The sequence below is a fragment of the Alexandromys fortis genome, unplaced genomic scaffold (genome assembly GCF_014885135.2).
Source record: "Alexandromys fortis isolate MF-2015 unplaced genomic scaffold, M_Fortis_MF-2015_v1.1 scaffold_38, whole genome shotgun sequence".
NCBI classification, from domain to species: Eukaryota; Metazoa; Chordata; class Mammalia; order Rodentia; family Cricetidae; genus Alexandromys; species Alexandromys fortis.
Window position 1 is genome coordinate 274197 of NW_026067916.1, and position 27195 is coordinate 301391.

General features: G+C 40.8%; 2 protein-coding genes across 3 annotated transcripts in view; one reads left to right on the top strand and one right to left on the bottom strand.

Annotated features, from left to right (window-relative positions):
* Window positions 1–621: 621 nt before the first annotated feature.
* Slc25a40 (solute carrier family 25 member 40) lies at window positions 622–24467 on the bottom strand. Its single transcript, XM_050139868.1, has 12 exons — window positions 24272–24467; window positions 20727–20798; window positions 20497–20622; window positions 18566–18625; window positions 15725–15831; window positions 13218–13285; window positions 12486–12610; window positions 11178–11351; window positions 8838–8947; window positions 6811–6892; window positions 2672–2752; window positions 622–2012 (listed from the first exon to the last, which is right to left on the bottom strand). The coding sequence occupies exons 3-12, from the start codon at window positions 20594–20596 to the stop codon at window positions 1906–1908; spliced, it is 1014 nt and encodes a 337-aa protein (XP_049995825.1). The 5' UTR covers window positions 20597–20622; window positions 20727–20798; window positions 24272–24467; the 3' UTR covers window positions 622–1905.
* A 103-nt stretch (window positions 24468–24570) lies between these two features.
* Window positions 24571–27195, top strand: part of Dbf4 (DBF4-CDC7 kinase regulatory subunit) — a 37983-nt gene continuing 35358 nt past the window's right edge. The window contains exons 1-2 of one of the 2 annotated variants that reach the window (XM_050139864.1): window positions 24571–24832; window positions 26010–26182. In XM_050139864.1, coding sequence (XP_049995821.1) covers window positions 24787–24832; window positions 26010–26182 — 219 coding nt within the window. In that variant the 5' untranslated portion in view covers window positions 24571–24786. The remainder of the gene's footprint in view (window positions 24833–26009; window positions 26183–27195) is intronic. The other variant, XM_050139862.1, reaches the window with a different exon arrangement.

The window sequence follows — 27195 nt, forward strand, 5'->3', positions numbered from 1 at the left end:
AGCCATTTTATAGACCAAGTTTATCCAAATACTCCTACAACACAAAGTTATTTTTAAAGTGTTAATGCTTCTTTATGAGTTAAATGTAGGGGAAATGTCAATTTTTATTTCTTTTAAAAATTATTGTGTATGTTTTGCTTACATCTATGTATACCATGTGTGTACGGTGCCCATGGAAGCCAGAGAGAGCTGTGGATGCCCTGGAACCAAAGTTCCAGACAGTTGTGGGTACTGTGAACTGAACCCAGGTCCTCTCTGGAAGAGACACTATTGCTCTTAACCTGGGTCATCTCGCATGTATTGAGTTAGAAACACTTCTGGAAATTAGATTTATTTAACTGATTGTATCATAATCCTCTTTCCCAAACAGTACTGAGGGCACGGGGAACTTTCACATAACAGGCGATACTATTTTAAATATGTTTCTGGCTCAGTCTCCTGTCCTTGTCTAACAACAAAAAGAAATATAACAAAACTAAGGGAAAGGCTAAATTTACTAATGAACTTTCATGTATGTGTCTCATAGCATTATAAAGTGATTGAATGTGAAAGCCATTGCCAAGAATAATGGTACTTTTAAGCCGCATAAAATATTTTGATGAAAAAAATTGCAAATACATATATGGATATATTAAAATTTTAATGTAAATCAACACAGGATTGTAACATAAAATCCATGATACAATAAACCCTGTATCATTTATTTCTGATGAAACATACAAACACTTTCTACAATACATTTATTCTCCCACCAACACTAGATATCACTGTCACCAAATACGATATGCTGCTGTGGCAGGGAGGGAATACTTCCTGTTCACAGAACGCACACAGAATGTAATAAAGTGCTTTTTGCTTCACTGGAATAAATCAAACAGAACAACATTTCTTACACTGCCGTCTCATTCATTTATTTAAATTATCCTCTGTGCTGGAGAGCAAACTCAGGAGTTTCAAAGGCAAGTGTTCTACCCCTGAGCTACATGCCGATCATACTTAAAATTCTCATTCCTGGGCCATTAAGATGGCTCAGTGGGTAAAGGCACTCGCTGCTAAGCCTGGGGACCTCAGTTCAAATCCCAAGACCCACATGGTGGAAGGTGAGAACTAACTCATCAAAGTTTTCCTCTGACCTTCATATATACATAGACATACGTACAGAAAATGAACCTAATTTTTAAGAACCTCATTCCTACTTAGTGATAAATATATTCATGTTTCACGTACAATTTATACAAACAGCTGGAAGGCAATCTGTGTGGTATTTCTGTGTGCCTACAATCTATATGCTATCACCCGAAGGAAGGCCGCGCTTTTCCACTTGTAGCAGCAGCATCTGGGGATATCACAGAAAAGACTTGAAACTTTTGGATCGTTTTATATTTTGGTCTTTTAGATTAGGGTATGTTCATTTTTATCAGAAAAAGCTGTAGAAGTGACCTAAAGAACTCTACAACAATGACAATTGGAAGACAAGCTAGGTAAAGAGCACATTCCTGGGCTCTAAACTATTTACTCCCACTAGTCTAAGTACAGCATGGGTTTCTCCTGCAGATCCAAATTTGCGTGGTTATACCTCAGTGTAAATATGCCCCACGGAAACATTAGAGAAGGGGAATGCTATATGCGCCCAGAAATCTCCTTTCTCTCCTAAGAAGTAATTTTCTCTGCAAGATTACAAAGTGGCTGCAGCTTCTGGATAATGTTTTTAAAATCTCATAAAATTAAAACTAGGATTATGGTTTAGAGGTAGATTGGAAATTATTATTCATTTAAATTATAGGGAAGACAGATAAATTCACACTGTAAGAGAATAATGTTGAAAAAACCCATCTTGCCTATCAGTCTTCAATTCACCTTGTTTGGCACTGGTTGACATTTTAAGTCAAAAGTCCATCAAGAGAATTACTGCCTTTTAACATTTTGTTTCTGGAAAAAAGCCTTTCCAAATTCATATGTGCTGATCATAATGGCACAAGCAGGAGCAATTTTAATTAATCGAGGAATTAGACCTGAAAAAAAGAATGGAAGGGGAATAAATTTTATTTTACTTTTTGTTTTTGTTTTTCAAGACAGGGTTTCTCTGTAGTTTTGGAGCCTGTCCTGGAACTAGCTCTTGTAGACCAGGCTGGCTTCGAACTCACAAAGATTCACTTGCTTCTGTCTCCCAAGTGCTGGGACTAAAGGCGGGTGCCACCAGCACACGGCTAATTTTACCTTATTTATTTATTTTTATTTTGTTTTTTCGAGACAGGGTTTCTCTGTGGCTTTGGAGCCTGTCCTGGAACTAGCTCTTGTAGACCAGGCTGGCCTCGTACTCACAGAGATCTGCCTGCCTCTGCCTCCTGAGTGCTGGGATTAAAGGCATACGCCACCACTGCCCAGCTTACCTTATTTTTTAAAAATGCAGCATTATGACCAAATGTAATGAATTACAATACCAAATCCCATTATCATAAATAGGTAGTAAAGAGCAGAACAAACTGCTCATTCCCAACTTCAAATTCAAATTCTACTTATAACAATAAAGCTACTATTGAACATTACTAACATAACATTTAAGAGAAAATAATAAATATAAAATATTAAGTATCACTTCTTCTTAGAAGTGAATTACAGAAAATTTAAAACTCATAATTGTGCTCAAAGATTGTAAAGCAAGGATGTTTACCTGTAAACAACCCAGAAAATCCATTTTCAGAAACAATGTTCTTCATTATAGCCCAGGTTGACACATGCAAAGGCACAGGAACTATAAATGTTAAAGGAAAAAAAAAAAAAAAAAAACACTGTAAAACACAACTTAACAATCTGTCCTGGTTCTTGCTCTATTGCTGTGAAGAGACACACAACGAAGGCAATTCCTGTATAAAAAGACACTTAATTGGGCTTCCTTACAATTCTGGAGTTGGTCCATGATCATCACGGCAGGGAGCAGAGAGGCATGGTGCTGGAGAAGCAGCTGAGAGCTTTATTTACATCCTGATCCTCAGGCAGCTGGTAGAGGGGGAAACACTGGGCCAAAGCCCAACCCCCACTGGTACATCTCCTCCAACAGACCACACCTCTTAATTCTTTTCAAACAATTCCACTAACTGGGACCAAATATATGAGCCTATGGGGCCATTCTTAGTCAAACCTTTACAAGATCATATATAAATTAAAGTGTGTATTATCTTTGGTTATTTCATTGTAATAAAATATGTTCTTAGTACATAGCCTAGGCTGACCCACACTCTAGCTGAGGCTAACCTCAAGCTCACAATCTTCCTGCCTCAGCTTCCTGAGTGCTGGGGTATGAATGTGAACCACCAGACCCAAATTCAATTTTTAATACCTGGCTTCCTTAAACAGGTGGTAACTCTACATGCAAATGTGTACTCAGTATACAAGCAAGGAGGAGCACACACAATCAAATCAGTGGTGTTACTATTTGTACTTTCTTTAATGTTCAGAGTCTCAACAACGAAAAATGGAAGCTAGAGAAAACCCACCTAATATATCTAATGTATTCTCATCTAAGGCAATTCCAGAAACAACATTTTCATTTCAATTTTATTATCCGTAGTTTTAACAGAAGAAAAAAAATGTCTCTGTCTAAGAATGGCTCTGAGGATGAGTCTTTCCCCTAATGCAGTTCTGCTTCAAACACAGCTTTCTAACCTGATCTATAAATGTTTCCTTCAAATGATAGGTGCTAGGTAGCAACACATCTCAGAGTATGGGGGTGAGGGACAAGATATGAAAACTTCGCTAAAAGGGAATCCAAATATGAAGCCTCTAAATAACTGCACACCTTCACCTTCACTGCACACGGTTTCTAGCCAGTCCACAGAACAAAGACACAGTAAGTTTGGAAACAATGCTCAGAGGCAGGCAGGCTCTCCTGTGAACAGCCCACTCCCGGCCGGATAATGAACAAACGACCCTATGCTGCCTCCGCTGCTCTTGAGAACTGCATAGTAAGATCTTATTTAGCTATGTTTATACCAAGGCCAATCTGCAGTCAGGAAGGCAGACTGAAGGACACAAGACAGAAGCAAGCAAGACAGATAGAGAGATTACAGGAAAAAAATCCTCTAAAAATGCCTGTTTTAACTACAGACTGGATGAGTAGATTAAAGAAGTCCAAGACCTAGCAATATGCTGACTAGATAAAATCCACATCACTCGTGAAGAAACAGACACGGAAAGAAAACAGAAGCCAAACCACACAGCTTAAGGCGCTGGCAGACTCTCCTCCTCTCATAAAAGCCAGAGTCTTCCTATGTAGGCAGCCACGCCTCAGCTGAGGACCTTCCTGCCTCAGCCTCCCTGGTCTTGGGATTATAAACATGCACCACCTCACAGTGACTGACAAAATAGATTTTAAGGCAAAAAGGATCCAAAAAGACAAAAATCACTACATTGTATTAATTCCCTAAATATTTAAGAAGAATGAAAATGATTAACAATTTAAATAATATTTAAGTTATCAAATATGTTTGGAGAAACTTAAGCTCTAGAAAACAGACAAATTTGGGTTAAGTTTAAAATGGTGACATTAAGTATCATGGTGTTTAAAAAGTTAATAATTAATCTGTGCACTTATGAATATGTACTGTGCACACATGAGGAGGTCAGAGGACAACCTGCTGGGCAGTTCTCTCCTTCCACTGGCTGGGACCTAGGAACTGAACTCAGGTCATCAGGCTTGGTGGCAGGAGTCTTAGTAAGATTGCTTACCAATCTTAGTGGCCCAAGTTTTTAAGAAGTTAAATAAAAATGCTGTATTCATAGATGAGGTAAATGTTATAGAACTGGCACTTACTATACCCTATATGCTTCTGAATGTTCCCTGTCTTCTGGTAGGTTTTTGAATACCTTAATTATTGGTGCTCTGCTGCCTGGTACCTAACCCAGAACAGACATTCAGTAACTGAGTAACAGATGAAGACTGGGCATATCATTCCATACACAGTTCACTGACTTTGCGCCTGGCTTGGGGTGCTTTGAATGGGAATGGCCTCTTCAGGCTCATGGGTTTCAATCCTAGGTTCCCAGCTGGTGGAATTATTTGGGAAGGATTAGGTACGGCCCTGTTGGAGGAGATGTGTCACTTGGGACTCCACCATTCCAATGTCCCTTGTCTGTCTCGCTCTGCCTCAGATGTGAGCTCTCAGCCACTGCTGCAGCCCCCTGCCTGCCTGACAGTCATGGACTCACCCTCTGAACTCCGATCCCATGAAATGATTCTTCTGTAAGCTGCCCTGGTCATGGTGTTGTCACAGCAACAGGAGAGTGACAAAGACACTTAGAGATAAATGACATCACTTCAAAACTGAGCAAAGCTATTCGGGGGGGGGGGGGGGATAAGTAATGTGTAATAAAAATGGTGTGCAATACAAAATGACTCTGGACTATTTATTGTATAACTTTGCAACCCATATGTACATTGTTGGACTGGAAATCCATCAGTTACTCAAGAGGAGCAATAGGTCAAAGTGGATAGTGGGGGTCTAAGAAAAACAACCCAGCTCTCCTTTAAGGTTCCGCACTGTGAGCTGAAAAAGAGAGGCACTGACTAGAGAAAAAGCAGTAACTGGTAAGACTTCAGCCACTGAAAAGCACGGCTTTCTTGTCTCGGCGCCACTGATGCCACAGCCACACTGCCTATGAGATATGATACCAGCCAGAAGACTCCTGCCGCAGATACTTAATGGGCAAGATGCATTCTGAAGAGGAGGAAGGAAAACAAAATAATTCTAAGTTATCAAAGGTAGACAGTGCTTAGGCAGCTAGAAGGCTCACCATGGGAAAGGAGACCGAGAGGATAAACTATAATTAACCCCCAGGCTTCATTAGTGTCTAATATTACAGGAAACTTTGCATTTAGTAAGTCAAAGATAAAGCCATTCAGATTAATTTATAGGGATCTATAAACAAACAATGCCAACTTTATGTGAAATCAATCACAGGTTAGAAAGTATTATTTACATGAACTTAGGTCATCATGAAGCTTATACAAAACATTTTGATAATGGGCAATTCCTTTAGGCCTGTTATGTGCCATTTCTTTTTCCTTTTCCTCTCATCTCTCCCTTTTCTAAGGTCTCACCATGTTCACTAGGATGGTTTTGAACTCACGATCCTGCCTCCACGCCCCAAATGCTGGGGTTACAGGCCTGCACAATCACAGCCAGGTTCCCTAGACTTTTAAACCAAAATGAATGATGGTATGAGTGGGCGGGTGTAGTAGGCGTGAATAAGAGCACACTTCATTCTAGAGGAAGTTACAGGTCACAAAGACGTGAAAAATAGAGGAGGAAACAGATGGGGAAATAGTAAGAATTGAGGAAACTAAGCATCAACTTCATTAAAAACTTCCTAAGTAATTTCTTACCATCCTTTTGGGAGATGAGGTCTTACGATGTAGCCATGGATGGCCAGATTTGGGGGGGGGGGGGGGGGGGGGGGGGTGGGGGGGGGGGGGGGGGGGGGGGGGGGGGGGGGGGGGGAGGTCATTCATACTGATCTGTCTTAATTTATGTAAAAGAGTATTTACATCGTGAATAAAAATATAAATTTGAGATAGGTTTGAAACAAACTACAAGAAAAATTATAACAGTGTAGCTTTTCATGATAAAAGTAATCTTTTTTTCTTCATAGCAGTTAAGCTTTCTAGGTATTCCAACCTAAGAGTACACCTTATCGGTTTCATTAAAGAGGAAAAAGGTCAAAGAGAAACAGCAGTGTCTCCTGATTTTCTGTATCCCTAACAAGTCACGTGAGGGAAGCAGCGGCGTCTTATAACGCCTTAATTGAACTCACCTCTACCACTGTGGTATGTCCAGAGTTGTGTCTGCTTCTGTGTTTTCACTACATCAAATGGCAAAGTCACAACAGCTGCAAACTATCAAAAAGTAGGTTTAAATCCTTAATTTTTAAAAAGATATTTAAAAAAATGTGTTAGCACATGATTTAATATGGATAATCACAAAATCACAAACTGAATTTTAAAATAAACCAGATATATGTAAATCTTTTATTGATGAAAACACATTACATCTCCAGGATTTATCATAAAAGTAAACTGCCTCAGAAAGTCCTCCGTGGCTTTATACCCAGTGTTCATAACTCTGATCCTCCTGTGCCATACAATGCTATTGTACTACGTGTTGTTAGTGCGTATGGGGGGTGGCTCTCCCAGACCTCAGACTCGCCTTCCACCTCAACTGAGGCCCCAAGGACTCTTGAACTCTTAACACTGATGTCTATATTTGCCAAGTGTTGGGATTACAGGCATGAGCCACCACACTTAGTTTTTTAACATATTTTAAAGTAGAAATTCTTCAGTCTGTATTGAGCATATGAAAATTTCCAGGAAACATTTTCCAAATATTAGAAAAATTAAATTTAAAAGTTAATGAAAATGTAGTTCAAACTTTTTAGTTTCCATATACCTTTGAATCGATCTTATAGCTGCAAGGGTTCAACAATCACAGTTTCTAAACTCTTCTCAAAGTGATGTAATTTAACACCTTTTTCCATACTGCCTTAAGATTTAAAAAGATAATTAAATTCCTTTAAGAATGTTCTCATATCTGATACAATATCCATATACAGCATTTTTGCTTCCTAGCTCATGTCTGGATAAATACATTCATAAAACGTCTCTTAAAAATCACATTTTATTTCATCGCAGCAGTGTGCTGTTCTTGAAATCAGCTGCAAAGATTGCAGACAATATGAAAACATTGCCATTTTCTCATCCCCACAGTCAAGAGGCAGCAGGCTGCTCCTGTGCATTCTAGTGTCAGCTGAGCCACGTCTGATGTGTGCCATCACAGCCATGAGCCGCTGCCACTGTACAGACAACCTTTACTTGAAAGATTAAAAATTAACAATTTATGCTCAGTAGCAACACTAAATTGTAGTCGTTCCTATTCCTGTAGAGCTGGCGTACCCCGAGGTCATCATTCAGTTCTAATTATTTTTGCCCCTGTGTTTACTGCTAGCTGAACTGACCAAGATCTGAACCTGTTTTCTGATTTCTGCATGTTCAACACCAGCTGCCTTATCCTAGGTTTTCTGGCATATTACCCCAGTTTTCCTGCAACTTCCCACCTCTCTACTCAGCCCTTTAAAGACAACGGACGTCATCATGTCGCCCAAGCTGGCCCTGCACCCAGGTCCTCCTGCTTCCGCCTCTCGGCACTCAGTGCTGACTCAGGCACGCTGCTCTGTAACTACGATCTGCCGTGTCGTGCGGCAAATGGCCACACATTAATTTTGGAAGTAATGGATCTAAGAAAACTCTCTCTGGCCGAGGATGAACCTGTACCACTTGGAGGGTGAGGAAGGATGAGCTTCCTAGTCCCAAAAATGGTCCTTTGTGATTCTTCCCTTCTGTTTTCAATGTTTCTCGAATTCCTTTAGAAATTTCTAAATAGCCAAAATGTTTCCAAAGAAGCACAGCAGCAGAGGCTAGAACACCGTCTGTTTGGTTTGGTGATACATGTTAGATAAAACTCCGTGACAAGCAGCTCTCCACATCTAGTTCATTGATCGACCTAATGGACTGCAAAATACTCTGTAAGAAAAAAGGGCTGCATCCACATAATCATAACTGGAATTGTCTAACCAATACAAGTTGTTCAAAAATGAATGTGTGCAGAGTAAAAACAGAACATACATTTGAAAACAATTTAATGTCTAATAGTTTATTTTCTGAAAATATGAAAAAATGTCCTTTCAATATACATGAAATGCTAGCTAAGATCTTGTTCTTTTTCAATACTAATTAGCAATTACTGGAACAGTAACAACAACAACAACAACAACAAAAAAAAACTTACAGAACCAGACAATGCCCCTGAAGCAAAGTTGATCATAAATGTCGGTTCGTATAAACCAGATTTCTCACACAACCACTTCTTTAAAATTTCATAGTTATACCAGTACATTGCTACAAAACAGAATGAAATGAGCACAAATTTAGACACAATGCAGACTTTAGAGAACAGAGCTATAATGTTACAAATCAAAGTAAAACAGAAACTCTAGTCTTGACACACTGTTATTTATGCTTAAAACTAAGTGGGACTAAAAAGGGGGGAACTGAAATTCTGACTAATATTTTAAGTCTTTTGAGAAAACAAAAACTTGTACATCAATATAGCTAAAGTATGAACAAACACCTGACAGGGCAAGCAGGAGAAAGACAGGAACAGCGATCTAGAGCACAGTGAGGGATCCAAGCAGGAGATAGACAGGAACAGCGATCTAGAGCACAGTGAGGGATGCAAGCAGGAGAAAGACAGGAACAGCGATCTAGAGCACAGTGAGGGATGCAAGCAGGAGAAAGACAGGAACAGCGATCTAGAGCACAGTGAGGGATGCAAGCAGGAGAAAGACAGGAACAGCGATCTAGAGCACAGTGAGGGATCCAAGCAGGAGAAAGACAGGAACAGCGATCTAGAGCACAGTGCAGGAATTCAAGCAGGAGAAAGACAGGAACAGCGATCTAGAGCACAGTGCAGGAATTCAAGCAGGAGAAAGGTCAGGAACAGTGATCTAGGGCACAGTGCAGGATGCAAGCAGAAGAAAGGACAGGAACAGCGATCTAGAGCACAGTGAGGGATCCAAGCAGGAGAAAGACAGGAACAGTGATCTAGGGCACAGTGCAGGATGCAAGCAGAAGAAAGGACAGGAACAGTGATCTAGAGCACAGTGAGGGATGCAAGCAGAAGAAAGGACAGGAACAGTGATCTAGAGCACAGTGAGGGATCCAAGCAGGAGAAAGACAGGAACAGCGATCTAGGGCACAGTGCAGGAATTCAAGCAGGAGAAAGACAGGAACAGCGATCTAGGGCACAGTGCAGGAATGTATAGCGAGACAAAGCACACTGAACATAGATAAAAGGCCATACACGGTGGCTAGATGGAGGTATTCCATAAATAAGGGTAGTTAGGATAATTCATGTTACATACTGTATTAATAAACCCATGGGACAGCCTACTTATGATGGTGAACATTTAATAAAATTAACCCTTCCATTTAAAGCAAACAAATTTCTTGAAAATATAGAGACAAAAAGTTATTTCTTCAGACTGATAAAAGATATGCAGAAAAAATTGTAGCAGCAGTGACTACTAACATACAAGAAAAAGTTAAGAAAAATAAAGTCCTAATGTATATTATCTACAAAAAAACCTCAAGATATTTAGAAAAATGGCATTTATTCACTTTTCTAAAAGGCAGTCAGATATCAGCTAATAGGAAAATCTCAATTGCAACTATATTACCCACAAAGCCTTGTAAAGCATATTTATTATAAATATACAATTTAAAAAAGAACCAGCAAGGTGTGGTGAAGTAGCTCAGAGAGACTGGCTGTGGATCAAGATGAAGAACTCCTCCAGCACCATGTCTGCCTACAGGATACCATGTCCCTGCATGACAATAATGGACTAAACCTCTGAAGCTGTAAGCCAGCTCCAATTAAATGTTTTCCTTTATAAGAGAAAAAAAATTTTGATTTTATATGTTTTTGCCTGCATGTGTCTGGCACGCCTGGTGCCAGATCAGAAGAGATGTCAGATCAGGAACTGGTTAGGATGGCTGTGAGCTGCCATCTGTGAGCTGGGAACCAAACCCAGGCCTTCCACAGGAAGAGCAAATGTAGCAAGTGCTCTTAACTGTTGAGCCAACTCTTCTTACTGTGTAGTCTTCTAGCCTTGCCTCAAACTCATGGAGATCCTCATCTCTCCAGATCTCAGTGTTGTTGCTATTACAGACATGAGATTTTAAAATGTCTATTTTTAATTACTGAAAATTAAGAGTTCAGTTAACTTAAAGTTGGTCTTAAGTATATTTTATAATAGTTTGATTTGTATTTCATTTGCCTTATGACTTATTTAGGACAGTGTTAAGGTAGTTTGTGTTATCTGAGTATGACTATGTACCAACAAATGCTTAGCAGCAATTAGACACAAGAGAAAAGACACGGACCCGAATGAGAAACTGGTCCATCATTAAAGGCTTGTGCAAATCTCAAACTCAAACAATGAGCAACACATGTGTGGTCAACACAGAAAGTTTACTTTTAACCATCAAGAGTTTAAAACCTAGTAAAATTCATACACGACCCAAGACAAAGGTCTAAAACTAGCAGCGACGAGTGAGACAAACCCACCTGAGAAAGGCACGTCTCTGAGAACAGTAGGCGCCCAGCCCTTCCAAAGGGAGAGCCAGCCTTCTTCAGACACTTTCATGCTCACAAACTGACATAGTTCCTTGTAAGAAAACTTCTTAGACTGTATCTTAGTTCTGATCAACTCGAGTGGACTTATCACTGTTACTGCACCAACTAATACAAACAGAGAACAGAAACATGAAAGCAGATATGATGGGAGCCAAAATTAACGTTTAGGTTTTACTGTTTTAATTCCCTCCCCCACTGCCAGAAATCATACACTCAAGTTTCCTGCATTTGGGGAGCTTGCAGGGGTCAGCACACCAGGAGCACAATGAACAAACCTCACCCTGGAGAAACTCTCCTGCCAGGTTAAGTCTATATTTTGTATTTTTAAAAATTTAATTTGCTGATAAAGTAAAAGGTTCCTGTGGCATTTACAAATATACTTGGGGTTTTTTCTTTAAAAATTTAAATGAATATATTTTGTTTTGGTTGATTTCTGTTTCCTGTCCCCATCTCCACGTGACCCCTCTCCTCCCTGCATCCTTCCGCCCCCAATTATTCTACCTTTCTACATTAATACCTCATGTGTCTATGTTATCTTCAGTTATTCTTAATGTCTGTGAAGAATAAAATAGAATCACTAACGATCAAAAGATGTTTTTCTCATGATAATTGTGTTAAAATTGACATATACCTTCTTGCTCACGTTAGCTCTTTCGAGGGTCATACTAGAAAGGCTAGAGCCAAGCGGAGAGCCCAGAGGGCAATAGATAGACAACTGCTTCTCTTCTCATGCCGATGCAGGGTCTCACTATGCAGCCCTGGCTGGCACACAACCCTCTCTATAGAACCAGCCTTAGTGACCTGTCTCCAGGTGCTGGCAGTAAAGTCATGTGCTACCAAGTCCAGCATAAACCTCTTTGAAAGAAAATGTTCTGCACAGACACAATCTTCCTTTTAATTAAGCTTTGAATCATTGAGTTTATAAAAAATGTGATTAAAGCTTTGACCTGAGTCATGTATGGGCTCAAATATATTGAAAATTTAGGTGAATAAGAATAAATTCTAACATCATTCTTAATAATTAAGATTTAAAGAACATGAGATAATCCCATCTCATTCTGATGGCAATCACCTACTTACTACATGACTTCTGGAGTATGGATATCAATAATTAATACAAACTAGAATGCAAAATACATCATACCAGTATTCTGTATATTAAACAGATTCTCTGTAAATGTCAGAATTTAAATAGATGTTCTAAATAGAAATCAAAATGAAAACAAATTCATTACTTACATCTGGCAACAGTTCCAGCAACTATTGGTATTCGGGTTTCATTTTCTCCTAATTTAGCTCTCAAAAAAGCACTTAATTGATCATAGCAGGTAAAATAAATAACTGTGGCAGGAACTGCCATCACTCTGTTAAAAACACAAAATAAGTTAGGAATTATCAAAGGCCTCAGCTATACTGTTAAGTTCATATGTTATAAGTTTTTATACGGGTTAAACTAGAAATTATAACTACCCCCTGAAAGAAAGGTACTTGTGTACACATCTGCGTGTATGTATGTGTACGTGTGTGTGAGAGTGTGTGCATGCACAAAGACACAAGGTCAATGTTAAGTGTCTTACTCAGCTGCTTTCCATCCGACTTCTTTTGGGGATAGGGTTTTGCACTGCACCTCAAGCTAAATGATCTGGCCAGCAAGCAGCAGGGACACCCTGTGTCTGCCTCCCCAGTGGTGGACTACAGAGGCGTGTCAATGTGCCTGACATTAAGTGTGTGCTGGGAACCACACTGAGGTCCTCAGGCTTCCCATCAGTGCTCTAACTGTAACAAACCACATACATGAATACACCCTTCCCTGGGTTCTGTGAGTCCTTCTAGAACACCAAATGTACAGTTGTGAAACTCATGAAACAATACTTCAGGAAATGAAAGAGTCCTCATATTAAAATGCAGCTCTGTTCAATGGTGATGAACAACCATGATTACAACCATGCTTAGTAGAAAATTTCAACTTACAGAGTAGGAGGGAGGCCACTCCACAGGGATTTAATGCCCTCATTTCGAAGAATCTTTACAAAGGCATCCTAAAATTATAACAGAAAGGTAAACAAAATCCATCTTTAAAACTGATAAAATTTATGATGATAAGTAACTGGTAATTTCAATATTTTAAACATTCATTTCTAAAATACAAATTTTTGTACTTTTTTTATAGCATGACTATAAAAAGGAAGTACAGAATTGATCACAGAAACTCTCCTAAGTATGAAATCTGAGAGTGTCATTAAAGACCACTTTGGAGAGGAATCAGAAACTAAAGCAAATAGCAGACAAACTCTTACAGTTTAATAAAAAAAAACTTTAAAAGATGGAATAGAAGCAGCACCATGTAAAACACATTCGACATCATTAACCACTGTGAAGTGAACTGCACACCACTTCAAACACACCAGACAACTGAACCACACAGACGAGGTAGGTGCAGCCGCGCATGCCTGGGACCATCTGTGGGGCTCGGCCAGGAAGAGCAGCCAAGCAGTACACTGAAACCTCCTCCCAGAAAGGAAGGACGAAGGGAAGAAGGGGGAGGAGAAAGGGAGGAAAGCAGAGAAGGAGAAAAGGGGTCCTGATGACGAATGGGTAATTTTGAAGCCTCATATATTACTTATGGGAAAGTAAGGTGGTATACCCATTTTGTAAAACAGTTTGGCAGTTTCTCAAAAAGTTAAAGTGGTGCCACATAACCCAAAAATTCAACTCTAGATACACATGCAGGAGATATTAAAACACATGTTCACATAAAAATTTACATGTTCATAACTGCATTATTTCCATTATTAGTGGAAATAACCTAAATGTCCACCAGCTAATAAACACAGAAATAAAACAAGGTATATTTATAAACCAGCACCCTACGTGCGCCTAAAAAGATGCAGACACAATCACAACTCTGCAGCTTTAAGAGCCGTGTTAGGAAAGGCTACTCACAAGCTGGGAAGAGGAAGAGAACTTTTAAGATACATTTGCTCTCCTCCAGCCAACCATTGCTCAGAACCAGGCCAGCAAAAGCCGAGGAGGTCGTCCTCTCAATTCCCTTTAAGGCTGGATGAGGCTCTGTAGCACCTTCAGGGGGTTGGTGTCACAGAACATCAATCACCACGATAAACTTCCACCCCAGATAACACTTCTGTCTACTACTCTAAGGCGGTGGTGAGAGAAGAGGAATGGTGGAGCGGGAGGAACTGTGCCATCACCCGACAGTAATGACGTCACTCCATCCCAGAGCCAGAGGAAAGAGCCCAAACTCCCACTTCTGCCCATAGTCATTTCCCCCAAACTTGCTGCCAACGGGAGGTGAGCAGAGAACCTAGGTTTCTGGCTATGCTGCATTAGCCATGTGACACGCCCTCTTCCTCTGGGAAACCACGCCACCCCCTCAAAGAAAGTTTAGACAAAATGTTTAACTAGAATTTGGAGTTTGCCCATTCTAAGAACTAGAAAGGTGTTATAATACACAAAGACAAGACAATAATAAACACGGAAATTGGGGTAAGATGCCTGAGTTCCCTGATAAAGATTTCAAAGGAGCTAACATTCAAAACAAAACAAAAACACAGAATTATCATTTATCAACATACTTGAAGTTAAAAAAATTAGACTGCTTCAGCTAAGAAACTAGACAAAAACACGACTGCTAAAAATGGAAAAGATAAACATGTAACAGAACGGAAGGCAAGAAAAATAACAAACAGAAACAAAAACAGCAGAAAGGGAAAAGGCAAGCGCTTACATCTGTAACTACATTAATATAATCCATCTATTAATTAAATAACAAAAATTGACAGTGAATTTAAAACCTACATTGAGGGAAAAGTGTTTCAATGATAGTGTTACAAGTTAAAAAACGCACTGGAAGCTGGGCATAGTGGCACACCACTTCAATCCCAGCACTTAGGAGGCAGAGGAAGGCAGATCTCTATGGGTTTGAGGCCAGCTCATACACAGCCTGGATGAATCTCCTGGGGTCCGGGTGGTGTGAAGTGAAAATGCCAACTCCTAAAGACAGCATACGCCGTGGTTCCATTTACATAGCATTCTTCACATCATGAAGTTTTCTAAATTAAGAACAGATTAGAAGCTGCCAGGGGTTACAAAGCGCTGAGAGCACCAGGAAATGGGTCTTGTTCTTCAAAGGGAACAAGCAAAGTCCTCATAGTGCTCTCCTTAAAAGCGCATTGATGGTAATACTACCAAGGATACGGGACAAGCATACACGACGCTGTATGTTTTTAACAGCATGGGAGATCTACAAATCTCAAAAAATTTAAAAATGGCTTTAAAAGTTACTTCTTTTTCCTATATAAATAAGAGGAACATATTAAAGTTAGCAAGTTGTAAAGAAAATTCTTTACCATGATTTAGTATGATGGGCTTTTAATTCCCTTATAATTAGATAGTCACACAGAAGAATAAATATAAGAACAGAAAACATACAATGATTCCAAATAAAATCATCTCTTTACCAGTGTTCCCTGGAAATTTCCTGGCTTCTTGTACCATGCTTTCTTGCTCCCATCTTCACAGACACACATATGATCCATGAGTCCGTTGCTGTACACAAAACACTTTCCTGACAAAGAGGAGCCCAATAACCAGTGATTACGTCATACAACGACATTATTTTTACAGATACGCGGCAAGAATAGCGAGACTAGAAAAGTACAGAAAGAGGAGGAGCGTTTTACATGTCAGCTCTTGCACACGCGGGAAATCTGCTGTCGGAACACACAGAACAAACGTCACAAACACAAGCACGCAGTGCTTGTCCTGTTATTTGTACCGCCGTCTAGACAGCTGTCAGCTCTACCTAACTTACCACAGCTGGTCCCGATGGACTCACACTGCTGACAGAACTGTCTTCTCTGTTCAGTGAGACAGAATTCTGTGTCATAATGTATAGGCCTAAGCATTCCCTTCTGCACCCACAATTTTCTTTAATGTGTACACATAACCTTTTGATCTCTTTTTACTACTCTCTTGCCCTTATCTGCAATATGATTGCTCATATCACCATATTCCTACATACTCAACGGGAAAGCTTTAGCTTACTTTTAAAATTATTATTATTAATTATTATTATTTTCTCCTCCGTATTGATGCTGAGACCCAGGGCTTCACACATGCTAGGTAAGCAATTCACCCACTCAGCTACATTCTCAGAATAGGGAGGATTCAAATAAGACAACTTATTTGAAAGCAGAAAGCTCAGTCAACTTTCTGCTACCTCTGTTTGATATGCTACCTTTACAAAGTTTTCAAAGATTGATTATAGATTGGTGTTCTTGTCCATCAGATAAGATATAGAACTACTTTTATCCAATTCCACATAAAGTCACGAACAATACTGCATTATAAAATGACAGAGAGAAACAGGTAGGCTAAGTCCCCCAGTCTCACCCTCATCTCAGACACCTTCTGCAGCCTCCCCCTCCTTTCTGTCCCCATGTCCAATTGATCGGGAAGACCTTCTCCTCCAACCTTCCCCCCACTTATCCTGTTATGCGACCCAACTCTATCAGGTTTTCTCTGGAATACTAAACATACAGAACAAAAAAAAAAATTATTAAAAGCTGCAAGGGACAAGTAACATATAGAAGCAGACCTATTAAAATAGCACTTCTCAATAGAGATGCTGAAAGTCAGAGGGCCTAGACAGATAAATGTTTTACAGACTCTAAGAGAGCCCAGACTATAAAACTTTCGATCACAGTGGAGAAATAAGACATTCCATGATAAAACCGAGCCCTATAGAAGGTGCTAGACAGAACAAACCAACGAAAGTGGTAAACCCCCGCCCCCCAAACACAAGGAATAAATAATCCCAGAGGGGAAACACACACACTCAAGACCTATCCTGTTGTAAACAAGAAACACACCTTAACATCAAGGATGGACATCAACTCAGGGTAAAAGAATGAAAAAAAGATATTCCAAGGAGATGCACCTATGAAGCAAGCTGGTGTAGCCATTTAATATATGACAAAATAGACTTCAAACTAAAACTAATCAAAGAGATAGGGAATGACACTACATTCAATTCTTAACATCTATGCCTCAACACAAGGGCACCCAAGTTCATAAAAGAAACACTACTCCAGCTAAAATCACACATTGACCCTCACACACTGATAGTGGGAGACATCAACACCCCACTCTCACCAACAGACAGGTTTCCAGACAAAAACCACACAGTGAAATGTGGGAGCTAACTGATGTCAGACACCACATGGACCTCACAGATACTACAGAACATGTCACCCAGACACACTGATGTCAGACACCACATGGACCTAACAGATACTACAGAACATGTCACCCAGACACACTGATGTCAGACACCACATGGACCTAACAGATACTACAGAACATGTCACCCAAACACACTGATGTCAGACACCACATGGACCTCACAGATACTACAGAACATGTCACCCCAACACAAAAGAAAATACCTTTTCTGCACCTCACAGAATTTTCTCCAAAATTGACCACATACTAGGATACATGCAAATCTTAACAGATATAAGAAAACTGAAACCCTCCATCCTATCTGACCACCACAGATTAAAACTGGGTATCAACAACAGAAACAGAAGAAGGTCGACAGACTCGTGGAAACTTAGCGAACTGGATCGACATATGAGTCAAGGTCTTTCTAGAAGTGAACAACAATGAGTACAAAGCACACCCACTTCTCGGACACAAGGACGGTAGTTCTGAAAGAAAACCTATAGCACTAAATACCTACATTAAAAAAGAAGGAGAGACCTCCTACCAATAACAGCACTCCTGAAAGCTCTAGAATAAAAAAAAAAAGACACCCAAAAGGAATAGATGGCAAGAAATAATCAAACTCAGGGTTGAAATCAAGAAAACCAATAACCTCTTTAAAACACTAAAAGAAATCACTTTGATGTGATGGTTTTGTTTTATCTTACTATATTTTATTATGTTTTGTTGTTATCTCTTAGAAACCTGTTCTTTTCTAAAGAGACTGAAAAGGACTATTCTTGTCTGAATAGCATATACTCACATATACAGTCATTCTCTACTTCAATAAGGTAGTCCATAAAAATGTTAAGAAACAGATGGGTAGATGTATTTACATACAATAAATAAAGAAGGATAGCTACCATACACATTTTTTCTGCCTACATCTCATTAGGTTCAATTAGAAGGTGAAAAAAATGGTTCTAGATAACATATCAATTCTAATAAATTAACAGAAATACTATGGAAACAAAAATGAGTACAGTATCAGTTTAAAACTCTAACAATACTGTCACAATATCCAATATACATACCTTTGGGGAATGGGTTGTTCTGGGCTTGGAGTCGAATTTTAACAACATCCAGGGGTGTCACTATGAATATAAAAGTTTTTAATTAAGATATGATATCTCTAAATCTCTAAGAGGTGCATGGTCATTTAAAAAACCACCCATCAATCCGTACTTTTCCTAGTTTCTATGTGATGGGTAAGGTGTTTAAGAACAGCACTGAACGTGTGTCCCACCACGGAGGAGTTCTTCTGCTCCTATGTGTGGCTCTTTGCACAGGTGTCCTCAGCTAGCAAAGACAGACGGCCAACCACGTCTCAAGCACAAGGCATTTCTATCTGCAGCTACAGCTCCATTAAGACTAAAGCACTACAATGTTAGAAAATATTAAAGCAATGACTGAAACTTCTAAGTCTAAAGATTTAAGAACAGCTTCCTATTACAGGTGACTAAAAACTGGACAGTGCTGGTCTTCCCAATACGATCAACATATCTGCATCAAATAAAGCCTGTAGGAGCCGGGCGGTGGTGGCGCACGACTTTAATCCCAGCACTTGGGAGGCAGAGGCAGGCGGACCTCTGTGAGTTCGAGACCAGCCTGGTCTACAAGAGTTAGTTCCAGGACAGGCTCCAAAACCACAGAGAAACCCTGTCTCGAAAAACCAAATAAATAAATAAATAAATAAAATAAAATAAAGCCTGTAGGAAATGAAGTTTGGGGTAGGCTAGCCAGAAATCATCTTCAGCATTAGGTTATGCCATCCATTGGAACAACAAAGAAAATCTGCATCTCATTTTTATTTGAATGTTCTAGTTCATGAAAATAAGAAAAAAAAATATCAAACTGTGGTTTCAAGAAAACTATTCCTCATCAGAGAACAAGAAAATCACATTAGATAATTTGTAAGGTCATAATGAACATGAATTCTGACCTAAAGACACACCACAAAGCAATTGGTTTACATGTTCTAATCACTTGCTATCTTAATTAAATAGTCAACTTAAATCATTCAAATGCTACGGTATCATCTATGTCATTTGGCTTTGTAAGAAATGCACTCTACGAAACATAAAAAAGTAATCCTTAGAAATTTAAAAAACTCTTGAGTGGCCCAAAATTATATTATCCTATATGCAAATATTTTATTCCTTTTCTATTTTGAAAGACCTAAAGGAACTGTAAAGTTTAATAATGTTGATAGAGACCTCCAATAACTTGTTTTAAAACTAATTTTCTTCCTCCCTGTTTTTTTTGGGGTGGGGAGAGGAGAGTCTCTCTATTATTGTCCTGGAACACCTACGTAAACCAGGCTGTCCTACGAAGATCCACAGGCCTTTGCTTCCCAAGACCTGGGATTAAAGGCATGTGCCAGCATACCCAGCTGAGACTCCTAATTTTCAATGAAAAGATAAACCTCAGAAAAATAGGTATCATCCCACCCGTGAGCGAAAAAGCAAGGGCAGAGATTCGATTCTCTTCATTTTCTGTTCTTTTCACATCATCATGCTGATGAAGAAATACTAGCATCCTACATACCGTACATGATCGTTAGCCTGGGGACTTGGTAAAGTGCCTGCCACACGAGCACATGGACTAGAGTTTGAATCCCCTGCATCTATGTTAAACATTTGTCCCAGTGGCACTGGACTGTAATCCTAGCAAAGACTTGGGGTTTGCTGATCAATCATTAACCTTTGGCTGCAGTGAGAGGCTGTCTCGAACTGGCCTCCACACATAACTGCACACACATATGCATGCATGCGTGTATACACACATACACAGGAACACACACGAATATGGGGAAGAGCAACAGAAGGCACTGACATTGACTTCTGGCTGCCATATGCACTCATACACAAACAACAAATACGTATACATACACACATCCCTCAAAAATATCATTACTTCACAAACAATAAACTCAAATGGAATATTCAAAGTTACATAATTTTACCCATTAGTGATGTCAATATAGCTCCAGTACAAGAGGCAATCATTTGCTGAAGAGGTGTTACTTGTGTTGTTGGTGGCGGCCCCTCGGTTTCAGGCTCCATATTTTTAACAAGTTTAAAAAAAAGATCTGTTGAAGCAAAGATAAAACAATACATGTATACATACAAATATAATATATACAATATATGTATATATGTAATAAGGTTTAGTGGAAAATATCTTCAAAATTACCTGCCGAACTATAAAAACAATAACCAGGAGTGCTCGCTTAACATACTCAAGTCTTGGGTTTGCTCCTCAGCCCTGCAAACATAAAACATAATAGAACAGAATAAAATTTATATCAAAGCACATGCTTTATCACTGTCAAAAGTAATAAGTTACAGATGAAAGCTAGTGTGCCACTACCATAACGAGCACACGCCTATGGTAAGACGTGCTTGGCTAAGCTGTGTGATTAGCGCATTTGCAGGACAGGTAACCACAGATAAGGAAACATCCTCTGACCAAGGCCAGAACAAAAGCAGCTAACCACTAAGAATTTACAAACTCGGTACATTTAAGATGAACATGACTCAGACCCCTTCTCTATTCTACAATAGAGCACAATGTAGCACAATTGCTACTGTGTATTAATAGTTGTTTCATAGTTATAAAATTAAAAAACACATGGCCTTAATGGGTATCTCATAAAAACTTCACAAGACAAGCAATATTTATTACTTTTTGGAAGACATATATACAGATATATGTATCTATACATACAAACAAATTTAGACTTTGATATATGAGTACATGATGTTTTGAGAAAAATAAGTAAATAATATTTAGGTTGTAACTACTCTGTTATAAAAGTAATACAAACACTGATAAATGTTTATATCATTTTTAATGCTCTGCAGAGTGTATAAATAATGCTTAAACAATCTCTTATACTTAGGTTATTGTCGAATTCTCAGTGGCAAGCCATCCTGATAATCTCCTATTCGTGTATCTTTCTGTAGTCTTTCTATACTTACCTTAGTGAGGAAACTAAGGCAGTTAGGCTATAGTATTTATTATGCACACCTCTAATCCCAGCACTCTGGGAGCCAGAGGCAAGTGGATCTCTGTGAATTCAAGACCACCATGGTCTATCGAGTGAGTTCTAGGACAGCCAGAACTACAAAGAAACCCTGCCTCAAAAACAAACAAATAATAATACAGAGCCAGGTTTAGTGGTATGGGAGGCAGAGATAAGAGTTCAAGGCCAGCCTGGTCAGCAAAGTGAATCCCAGGGCAGCTCGAGATATACAGGCACACCCACTTTCAAACAGAACAAAACAACCCTTACTACAAAGCCTAGTGTGGTGGTGAACGTCCCAGCTCTCAGGAAGCTGGAACTGAAGCGAGGGCCTTACAGACCAGTCTGGACTTCACGGCAATCCACGGCTCACTCACAAACAGACTTTGATGCAAACTTCCTTTCCAGAAAGACAGACTATTCACGGTCATTCCAATCATCCTGTGCATTCACAACTCTCCCCTCTCGTCTAGGCCCCTCCCTGTCCTCTGCTTCCTGGATGCCTTGAGTTGACCCTCTCTGCCTCTGCACTTCTGCCACACACACAGTTGGTAAATGAACCTAATACAAAGAGCTACTATTAGAGGTCTCAAGTGAGCAGTAGGCAGCGGCTAAGTCTAAGCTTTCCTATGGATAGGAAAGAAAACAGGAACACTTTTTGGCGAGAAAGGCTTCAAGTGGAAGAAAAAAGTGATAGGTATTATTAAAGTATTCATCATGTAAACTCTTAGAATTTGCCCATGATCATTGTAAAATTACTTTAAGACTAAATGAATTCATTTCTCTTGATTCATAGCCAAATACATACTTGTTCAGTTAGTTCCAGCAGTGTCTAAATGTTTATCTTTGTGACATGATATGGTTATCTACAAATGTGTTGGGCCACATTCTTAGATATCGTAGAATGCATATAGTTTATGCGCCACAAGTTGGCTTCCAGCTTTAATCCTAGAACTTGGGAGGCAGAGGTACGCGCACATCTCTGTGTTTTGAGGCCAGCCTGGTCTACACAGTAAGTTTCAAGACAGTCGGAGCTACCTACAAAGACCCTGTCAAAATCAAAACAAAAAACCAAAAAGAACCAAAAGTAAACGAACAAACAAGTTGGACACACATAATTCTGCTCAATATTCCCCAGTTTTTCTCAGCAGGGTGCTTTAATACAGTTTCTTAGTATAAATAACTCCAGCCCCGTTCATTTATTCTTGAATGGAAACCCTTCACCTGAAGGACTCTTCTCTCTGGGGGGCTGGAAGGCCACCTGGGGAACCTTGGTATCCATTAAGTGTGGGCTTTTCCTAATTGGGTTTGATTAGGTCTGATCTGGACTACTGTGTCTGTGGAGAGGCTCGTCGGGTGCAGAAACTTCTACTTCCCCATATTATCACTCAGGGTGTCACTAAGGAAATGAATGACACAGCAAAGCCGTAGGTCTACGTTGCAGGTGTCAGCCGGTCTGAACTCTTGGGAATGGAGGTGTGTGAGCAGAAGGACAGCAATTACAGATCTCTTCCCTGGGCGAGATCTTCACTGTGCTTTCAAGGCTACCCCCCCCCCCTCAGCTCCCACAACAGCTAACAACTATGCCCCTTTTCAAACTAAAACCGAGCCTCAAAATTAACCAACTCCTATAGTTTAGTGACGTTGGCACCACCTCAATTCTGCAGGAAATTCCATGACTTCCCACCATTGCTTTGCCCCTGGTTCTTTTCCAGCTCCCAGTTCCTTTCCCCAGCCTCTGACCATCCCTACTTCTGTATCCCATGTGCTCTCTCTACTCCAGGGCATTCCAGCCCTCCCTTGGGCTTCAATTCTAGTCTGTATTAACATTTCTCAAACATTTAAAGCATCTTACAAACATGGACATTCTGTGTTCTTTCTGTAGCTTACATTTCGAAAACCGAGTTTTCCTCTGAAAATGTTAAATGTTTGCTAAACCTGTATGACTCCTTCTCGAGATCTGTTAAGCACGTGTATAGAAATTCAAATCCATCAGTACAATGTCTCAATGTGTATTTCCCCTTCCTGGCGCCCACTCCCAGACTGTGAATACAAATATCTCCAACTGTCTACTGAACAGTTTAATAAAGTCAGACAGTTCCACGAACAGTTCCTCCGGGCTCTATCCTTAACCCGTTCAAAACAAAATCATTTCCTTGAGCAATCCTAATCCATCTTGGTGCCCTGTCTTTGACTAACAGTTTCACAATTCACTTGTCTGTGCTTCAATATACTTATTTGTACTGACTGGTCTGAGGTACTGCATCAAAAATCAACATCAGAAGAAAGTCAATTACGGTCAAGAGTTAAGAAATGCAAAACAGCACAAAACACAACGGTTGTAAGGGTGAGCAAGCAAAAGTATACTCAAAACAAGTTTCGTGACGCATTTTCTCATCTATAAAGCAAAATTAGAAAAATCACAAACACCTCAATTTCGTCTTGGCATAATCCTATTACTATTATGGTTTTACAGATGAAAAACCCTGAGACTTCATTTTCTACTCGTTTATTGTTGCAAAAAGAAAGAAATCACACATATACACAGAGGGAACAGATCTTCACCAAACAAAAGTTCCCAAGGGCAGCGAGGGTCGCGTCCGCCGGGTGGACCCCCGCCCCGCCACCACCCTGGTCACGCAGGACCTCTGCGGCCTGTCTGCGGGTCAGCCGGAGCCCGGCCCCGTGTCCCACGCGCGGCTCACTGGCGTACCTGGTGGCGCGGCGACTGCAAGGCGGTGTCCCAGCAAACCTAGCAGGTGCTGATGGCCACCCGGCCTGCGAGGCTAACTGCACCCACCGCCGGGGCAGCTCCCCACTCCCCACTCGCGGGTCCGCAGCGCGGCGCGGGAACCCCAAGGGCGCCCCAGCGAGCCTGGGTCTGCCCGCGCGCGGGGCGGAGTCACGGCCCGGGGGCGGGGCCGAGTCCCGGGGGGCGGGGCCCGCGGCGCGCGACCCCGGCAGGTGGAGCTTGCGCGAGGCGGGCCCGGCGCAGGAAGGGCGGGGAGCGTTCGGGCGCCGTCGTCGCGTGACGCGTTTTCAAATCTTTAACCGCCGCGGCTCGCACGTCGGAGCTTCGGCCCCTTCCTGCCGGGGGAGGCTCGGCGCCGGAACCGGCCCCTCACGGCGGCGCCGCGGCCTGGGCCCGGAGACCCTGCAGCTTTGTGTTCGCGGCCGTCACCGGCGGCACCCGGTGCGGGCCCAGCATGTAGGTGCCTGGTGGCTGCCATGAACCTGGAGACCATGAGGATCCACAGCAAGGCGCCCCTCCCGGGTACGGAGCCCCTCCCCCGCCGCGGTCCCTTTAATCCTTCCTTCCCTGCTCTGCCGGCTCCACGGTGGATTCCCGGGAGTCGCCCCTGCGGGGGCCTCGGCCGCAGTGACACTTGTGGCGGCTTCTCGGTGGCGCCATGAAGGCGTTCGGTCTCCGTGAGGGGACAGCGCGGGCCGGGCCCCTCGTGCCCTCCGGGCCGCAGCTGCGACCCCGCATTCCCGGGGCTGCCAGCTTGAGACAATGCGCGGGTCCCAGACGGCCGAGGCGCCCGCTCCACTCATAATTAAAGCTGTGTGTGTGTGTAGTGTGTGAGAAAGAAACACGCCGTGTTTCCTATTTCAATTGCATCGTATCGATTAAAATAAAAATTCATGATAAGTTTCCCTGAGAGAGATGCATACATAGGTGTCTATTAACCAGGTAATAAGATGCAGGTTGCGTTTGCAAAGTGTATAGACGTTGCTTGATTCTCATCTCCTTTTCTTTTAAAATAAGGAGATGAATGGCGATGTCCTTTGTGGGCCTGAGTTCCAAATATGTAAGCAAAGTGCGTGAATTCGATCATTTAGTTCTTTGTAATACTAGCCAACACCATGAAACCATAATTTGAGCACTCAGTAACCCTTGAGAATTGGGTTCTTTAGTTTAGATACTTTTTTTCTTCTTCTTGCCTAGGTCAATAAGCTGTTAAATTTTGAAACCCCTGTGTTGAGTTTTCACAGCGCCGGTGATAGGAATAGCATGAAGCTACATCCTGAGAAAGTGAGCCTTCCAGAAAGAGTGCAGAGTTCCCTGCCTTCAGACAGAAGCAGGAACAAGTAATGACTGCATCCCGTCGGGTCAGCTCTTGGTCTCCAGTATAGAATTTGTGGAAAGCATACCAAGGCACTTGGCTTTCATCCTATGGAGTAATATTTAGGAACACATTTAGGTTCTAGTTACTTAAGTTGATATAACTAATAATTTTTCCTTTCTGTTAAATTTTTGTTGTTGTTGTTGTTGTTTTTCGAGACAGGGTTTCTCTGTGGCTTTGGAGCCTGTCCTGGAACTAGCTCTGTAGACCAGGCTGGTCTCGAACTCACAGAGATCCATCTGCCTCTGCCTCCCGAGTGCTGGGATTAAAGGCGTGGGCCACCACCGCCCGTAAAGCATTACCTGATTCTTTTCTTAATCACAGGTGGCATCCAAGACAAAAATGAAAAGAACAGACCGTCCTTGAAATCCCTGAAAACTGATAATAGACTGGAAAAATCCAAATATAAGCCTCTCTGTGGAAAAATATTTTACCTTGACTTACCTTCTCTCACCGTATGTGAAAAACTACAAAAAGACATAAAGGATCTTGGTGGGGTAAGTGAAAACTGCACACTCCCAAAAAAGTAAAAAAATAAAAATTATATTAGCACTTTATGAAATCATTAAAGAATTTCATTTTTGGAATATTATAGCCATTTAATCAATAGCAGCCTAAAACTATGAATTGTTTATTAGTGAATCACTTAGGAACTGGGAGTATGCCCAGTGGTTTAGCACCTGCTGCACATGTGCAGGATTTTCTGTGCTCAAGTCCCAACATCACAGGACAAAGAAAACAATTTTTAGGCTTTTGGAACCTGACAAAAATGTTCATATTTCTGTGATAACTGGTTAAGTATGAGGGAAAAAAGAGGGCTTGGTCCTGGTGACCTGCCTTTCAAATATATCTATGACTTTTGTAATATTGTGTGTGTGCGTGTGTGTGTGTGTGAGAGAGAGTGAGAGAGAGAGCGAGAACTCCTGTGTCAACATAAGCCCATCATTGGGGGAACAGCAGTTTTGGAGTTATAGTTAAACTGTCTTCCCTGTTATATACATTACTTAGATGATCAGAAAACTTAGACAAAAATCTAAAAGATTTCATATGTGTAATATTAATATTACCTAAATACTAGCAGATGAGCTTATTATGATTTTTACTGTTCCAAAAGTTTCTCCTGGCTTGGAATTTTGAGTTTCTGAAAGTTTGCCTGTTTCCAGTCTGGAATTCAAAAGAGTAGTTCCCAGATTTCTTAGAATTTTTGTTAATGTGATATTTTACTTACCTGCCCTTGAAAGTTTTCTACTTTTCTTTGCAGGGGATAAATAGAATTTTACTTTGAATATGAAAAAAATTTCATATTCACTTTTTGAATGAATTTATTTTTGCTTTCTTGTCAATTACATTCGTACACAAATTGCAGCATAACCGGTTACCCCGTTACCTTCATTGTCCTTCCCCCCCCCATTACCTTCATTGTCCTTTCACCCCGTTACCTTCATTGTCCTTTCACCCCGTTACCTTCATTGTCCTTCCACCCCCCCATTACCTTCATTGTCCTCCCCCC